At 62.4% G+C, this 5,647-nt stretch overlaps 1 protein-coding gene across 1 annotated transcript; it reads left to right on the top strand.

Moving 5' to 3' along the window:
• The first annotated feature begins 631 nt into the window (after positions 1-631).
• On the top strand, positions 632-4,965 carry KRT15 (keratin 15). The gene is made up of 8 exons (XM_079798202.1): positions 632-1,135; positions 2,055-2,137; positions 2,259-2,415; positions 2,859-3,020; positions 3,105-3,230; positions 3,486-3,706; positions 4,094-4,119; positions 4,599-4,965. The coding sequence occupies exons 1-8, from the start codon at positions 647-649 to the stop codon at positions 4,703-4,705; spliced, it is 1,371 nt and encodes a 456-aa protein (XP_079654328.1). The 5' UTR covers positions 632-646; the 3' UTR covers positions 4,706-4,965.
• Positions 4,966-5,647: the final 682 nt, after the last annotated feature.

Consider the following 5,647-nt stretch of genomic DNA (forward strand, 5'->3'; position numbering starts at 1 on the left):
CCCCACCCCCTGTCCTCAGCCGGTCCTGGTCCCCATGGGCCCCGCAGCCCTCCCTGTGCCTCTGCCCACCGACCCCCGGAGGCCATGGCTCTCCCGCAGCCCTGCAGGCACTCACATGGGGTCTGGGAGCTGGACAGCACGGAGCAGGGACGGGTACTGAGAGCAGGTAGCTGACCACCGAGGGGCGAGGGTCCTGGGCTGGGGGCAGCCGAGAAGCCCAGCTGAGGGCAGAGCTGGCCTGAGCTGCTCGAACTGTGTGTGATTTGACTTTGCTCCCTGCTACTCCATGTACTCAACCTGGAGTGCAGAAATGAACCTGAACTCCAAGTGTTAAAAAACCATGGCCTGGGGCAACAACACCATTCCCTCTGAATCATCTCTTTTGTTGCATTAAAAAAAAACACACACAAAAAAAAACTCCACACCAGCCACATGGAGGTGTGCGGGCAGCTGTGTTTGTCAGGAATGCAGAAGGAGTTGGCTTTCCTTTGGGGGTGGAGACGTAAACCCACAACACCCTCCCAGGGGCATATATAAGGAGCCCCAGGTCCGGGGGGTGACAGGCGCGGCACTCTGGTCTCAGGGCAGCCTGTCCCTCCCGCCGGCATCTCCTGCGCTTGCTGATCTCACGGGCAGCCGCCTGGCCATGAGCACCGCGTTTCTGCAGACTTCCTCCACCTTTGGAGGTGGCTCCTCCCGGGGGGGTGCCCTCCGGGGTGGGGGCAGTGGCTTTGGTGGGGGGAGTCTTTACGGGGGCGGTGGGAGCCGAACTATCTCGGCTTCTTCTGCAAGGTTCGTCTCCTCGGGGTCAGGAGGGGGCTACGGGGGCGGCATGAGTTCTGGCTTCGGTGGAGGGGCTGGCGGTGGCTTTGGGGGTGGCTATGGTGGGGGTTTTGGCGGTGGCTTTGGTGACTTTGGTGGTGGCGACGGCGGCCTCCTCTCCGGCAACGAGAAGATCACCATGCAGAACCTCAACGACCGCCTGGCCTCCTACCTGGACAAGGTGCGCGCCCTGGAGGAGGCCAACGCCGACCTGGAGGTCAAGATCCGAGACTGGTACCAGAGGCAGAGCCCGGCCAGCCCGGAGCGCGACTACAGCCACTACTTCAAGACCATCGAGGAGCTGCGGGACAAGGTGAGCCCTAGGGGTCAGAGGGAGGGGACGGGTGGCTGGGCCCTGCCCACACCTCTAGTATCCGTGCTCCTGCTGACTGGAGGAAATCCTCTCCTGCCCGGGCAATGACTGCCAGGGGGTGACCTTGGCAAACTTGGAGCCCAGGGAATGCTTTCCAGGCACGGACGCCGGCACCCATCTGCTCCCCTTGGCAGTGCGGGGCTGGTCCCGGGATCTGGTCAGGACCACGGGGGGGCCAAGGTGGGCACAGTGACAGAAGGCAAGCGCTCTCCCTGAACCACACACCCTGGAGAGCAGGTGTCCTGCGCTTCTTCTCCGAGAACGATGGATGTAGCTGCAGGAGCCACACCCTCCGAGGATGGCTTTGGTGCCCAAAGCACTATGGGGACTTAGAAGACCTGGAACTCTCTACGGGCTCTGCTGCCCACTCACTCACCCTGTTGCTCGCCGGGGCCGGTTTTCTCAGCTGTGAGATGCCCTCCTCAGCTGCCCTCCGGGTGCCTCCTACTGGCCGGGAGGTCCTGCAGATCCTTGGCTGGGTCAAGGTGTGCAGGGGCCAGCGACTCCGAGCTGTCCAAGGGGAGGCAGGTGGACGATCCCTGAGAGGGCTGTTGTCAGAGCCCCACCCCCCACCCCACCCCCTCTCCTCCCGGCCAGGCTATTCCCACAGGGGGTGCCAGGCAATCCTTGTTCCTTGGTCTCCCAGGCCCCTGAGACAAGGGCAGATCAAGTAGTGGGCAACCGGGATAAGGGTGGACTCGGCCCCAGGGGCCCTACAGGTTTCTGTTGGTGGTGGCAGAGGAGAGATCATCCCCTGAGGTGGGGGGGGGGGGGAGGGGAGGATGACCTGGGGCACAGAATGGGGAGAGCAGCAGGGAAGAGAGGGATTCTCTTGGCACCAACTGGCTGTCTCCTACAGATCCTGGCGGCCACCATCGACAACTCCCGGGTCATCCTGGAGATTGACAACGCCAGGCTGGCTGCCGACGACTTCAGACTCAAGTGTGTTCCTGCCCCTCCCCCCCCTTCTGCATTCCCCCCTTTTCTTGGCCTCCCTCCTTCCCAACTCAAGCAGCCCAGACCCCTCGCCCTGCCTCAGCTTGGGCTCCCTCTCTTTCCCCAGGTACGAGAACGAGCTGGCCCTGCGCCAGAGCGTGGAGGCCGACATCAACGGCCTGCGCCGGGTGCTGGACGAGCTGACCCTGGCCAAGGCCGACCTGGAGATGCAGATTGAGAGCCTGAACGAGGAGCTGGCCTACCTGAAGAAGAACCACGAGGAGGTGAGGGTGGTGAGACCAGAGTGGGGCCGCTGGTGCCTCCTCATAGTTGTCTGAAGGGCTTAGTGGTTCAGAAATGCACCCCATAAACTCCAAAACAGGGGTTCCCATGGAGAGGAAGGGGCACCGTTCCCTGGTGAGCCAGATCCCTTTCCTCGCTCATCCATAGCCAGACCGGGTGGCCAGTGGGAACTGCTGTCCGGATCTGCTTCATGGGCTCATGCAAGGACCCTGCTGTGTTGAGGTCCTCCCTTGGGAGCACTAGAGAGGAAGCGAGACCCTGAGAGCCGAGGGGCCCGGGCCATCAGACCTCTTCCTGGGCAGCGGCAAGCAGGTTGGGTGGGTACGGGGAGAGCCACGGCCACGCAGTGAGTTAGGGAGCGAGCAGGATTGGCATGTGGGGCCCCCGACTCTCTGCTCTCCTGCCCTCTGTCACCACCCTGCAGGAGATGAAGGAGTTCGGCAGCCAGGTGGCCGGCCAGGTCAACGTGGAGATGGACGCGGCCCCGGGCGTGGACCTGACCCGCGTGCTGGCCGAGATGAGGGAGCAGTACGAGGCCATGGCTGAGAAGAACCGCCGAGACGCCGAGGCCTGGTTCTTCAGCAAGGTGCGCCGGACCTCCCGGCCTGCCCCAGCTCCCCAGGTCTCCCGGGAAGTCCATGGGGCTCACTTCTCTGTGTGTGACCTACAGACCGAGGAGCTGAACAAGGAGGTGGCCTCCAACACAGAGATGATCCAGACCAGCAAGACAGAGATCACAGACCTGAGACGCACCATGCAGGGGCTGGAGATCGAGCTGCAGTCCCAGCTCAGCATGGTATGGCCCCCCCACCCCCTCATCCCCCCAGTCTATTCCATCGTCCCTGGCACTGCAGTCCCAGCTCAGCATGGTATGGCCCTCCTGCCCGCCCCCCCGCCCCCCCCAGTCTATTCCATCGTCCCTGGCGGATAAAGCCTTGGTGTTCCCAACTCCCACAGAGGGGGTTCCCTGCGTTCACTCAGCACCCCTCCCTGTGCCCCTGGTGCTTCCTTCTGGCCTGACGTGGCACCTATTGGTCTGCTGCCCCCCTAGAAAGCCGGGCTGGAGACCTCGCTGGCGGAGACGGAATGCCGCTACGCCATGCAGCTGCAGCAGATCCAGGGGCTCGTCAGCAGCCTGGAGACCCAACTGGGTGAGCTCCGCGGCGAGATGGAGGCTCAGAACCAGGAGTACAAGCTCCTGCTGGACATCAAGACGCGGCTGGAGCAGGAGATCACCACCTACCGGAACCTGCTGGAGGGCCAGGATGCCAGGCAGGGCGGGGTGCAGAGGGAGGGAGGAGGAAGGGGCCAGTTGTGGTCGGGGCGGAGCGCCATCCTGGGGGTCGAGAGCGCTGCAGTGAGCGAGGACGGGGCGAGAGGCAGGGCTCGGGGTTCTGCACGCTGGTCTTTGGCTGTGACCTTGGGCAGGCCACGTCCCTTCCCTGGAACTGTGTGTCTTCTGTACACGGCAGCCGCTGGCTTCCATCCCATGCGTGAAGCAGATGGGGTGCTATTGTAGACCAGCATCTGTCTGCACCGGGGTGGCATGTCGGGACCAGCTCTCGGCCTCTAGAGGAGTCAGGTGTGGGGGGGTGGTGGATGCAGGGGGCTGGGGAGGACGGCTGAGCCTTTGCTTACATCTGCTTCCTCCTCTCTCAGGATGGCTGGCATTGGCACCAGAGAAGGTAAGAAGGCTTAGCTCTTCCTGAGTGGGGAGGGGCGTGGTTAAGCCCCCCATTCCCGCTGGAATGGGAGGAAGGAGAGAGAGGCCAAGCATTCCAGTCGGGTGAGGACACGCCCATTCCAGTTGATACCTCTTCCCCAGGGGACCCTCTAGCAGCCCCGGGAGAGCTGGGGTTGAAAGTTCATCGAGAACCCCCCAGGCTCTGTCTAGCGCCTCGCTCCCCCAAGCCCCACGTCACTGAGGCTGAGAGGCCCAGGATGACTCCCTGGTCACGTGCAGTTAAAACCCCGACATCCGTGCTCGCTGCCGGGCACCTGCCCTTCTCTGCGATGAGTAATTCAACACCAGCCCAAGGAGGGGCCAGTGGCCACTCTCAGGGCTGCTGCCCAGTTCTCCCGGAACTCCGCCAAGGTCCGGGGCCCCAGGGAGTGGAGGAGGACAGGGCGGGCCCCCACTCTAAAGCTTGCTCCTTCTTTCTAGCCTCCCTGGGAGGCGGCGGCGGCGGCGGAGGCAGCAGCAAACTCCACATCAACGTGGAGGAGTCAGTGGACGGGAAGGTGGTTTCTTCCCGCAAGAGGGAAATCTGAGCGCCCAGGGCAGGAGCGACGTCCTCACAGGCCCACCTCCCGGGCGGACGGAGGACGGGCCAGCGGGCGGGACAAGCCCTCCCTTCTGCCTTCTGCGGGGCCAGCGCAAGAGGGTCCTGGTCTCCTACTTGGGAGCTTCGCTTGCTCTACGTGCCCCCCCCCACCCAACCTCCAGCTCCCCCGCCTCATTTGTGTAAAAGGCCATCTCTACGGGGTGGTGTCTGTCCACGCAATAAAAACCGCTTTTCCTTTTTCAAATATCTCTTGGTAGTGCGTCCAGTTTTTCTTGTCAGGGCCTCTGAGGAAGCCCAGGGTCTCCCCCCACACACACACTTTGGCCTCTTCCCTGCATAGTGGTAATTCATTCTTTGGGGTGCCCAGGCCCTGGGACAAACCCACGCCGCCCGGGTGACTTGCTGTTCTGATTGACTCCATTCGGTGATCATGGGAGCAGGACACGGGGTGGGTGGGTGCCTGAGGAGGGGCTTCCCCAAAGCGGTTTTGTGAACTTAGCACAGAACTTGGTGTAGCAACTAGTTAGTATTTTTATATACACTATTTTTTATTTTTGTCGCCTACAAAAGGAATACATGTGATTTATGTAAAACCATCGACTAATAACTTACCGCGTGACTGGTGCATGGAGTGTATTGGGTCCCTGCTGTGCGGTCGGCACTGCGCTGGGCACACCCACCCACGGGGCTCCTGGAATGCAACGGTGGGCGGTCAGGATTGACTCCTCTCCTCTTAGAGAGGGGGAAACGTAGAGATGAGGGAGCTGGGGAGAGGCAGGACTTGCCCAGGGACCTCATGGTTGAATTTAAAGTAAGCAGCAGGGTTGGGGCCGAGCCCCAAGTTTGTATGACTCCAAGACCAGGGCTGCCTCTGGGCCTCAGGCCCCAGCCCTTCCCAGTTCACTGCCAGGACCCTCCTCCACCACAG

This window comes from Cnephaeus nilssonii (assembly GCF_951640355.1).
Source record: "Cnephaeus nilssonii genome assembly, chromosome: 19".
Lineage (NCBI taxonomy): Eukaryota > Metazoa > Chordata > Mammalia > Chiroptera > Vespertilionidae > Cnephaeus > Cnephaeus nilssonii.

Bases quoted from the DNA above. Each gene is read 5' to 3' on its own strand.
- KRT15 (XM_079798202.1), top strand. From the start codon at position 647: ATGAGCACCGCGTTTCTGCAGACTTCCTCCACCTTTGGAGGTGGCTCC. The intron at 3,231-3,485 runs GTATGGCCCCCC...CTGCCCCCCTAG, and splicing joins TGCAGTCCCAGCTCAGCATG to AAAGCCGGGCTGGAGACCTC. The intron at 4,120-4,598 runs GTAAGAAGGCTT...CCTTCTTTCTAG, and splicing joins TGGCATTGGCACCAGAGAAG to CCTCCCTGGGAGGCGGCGGC.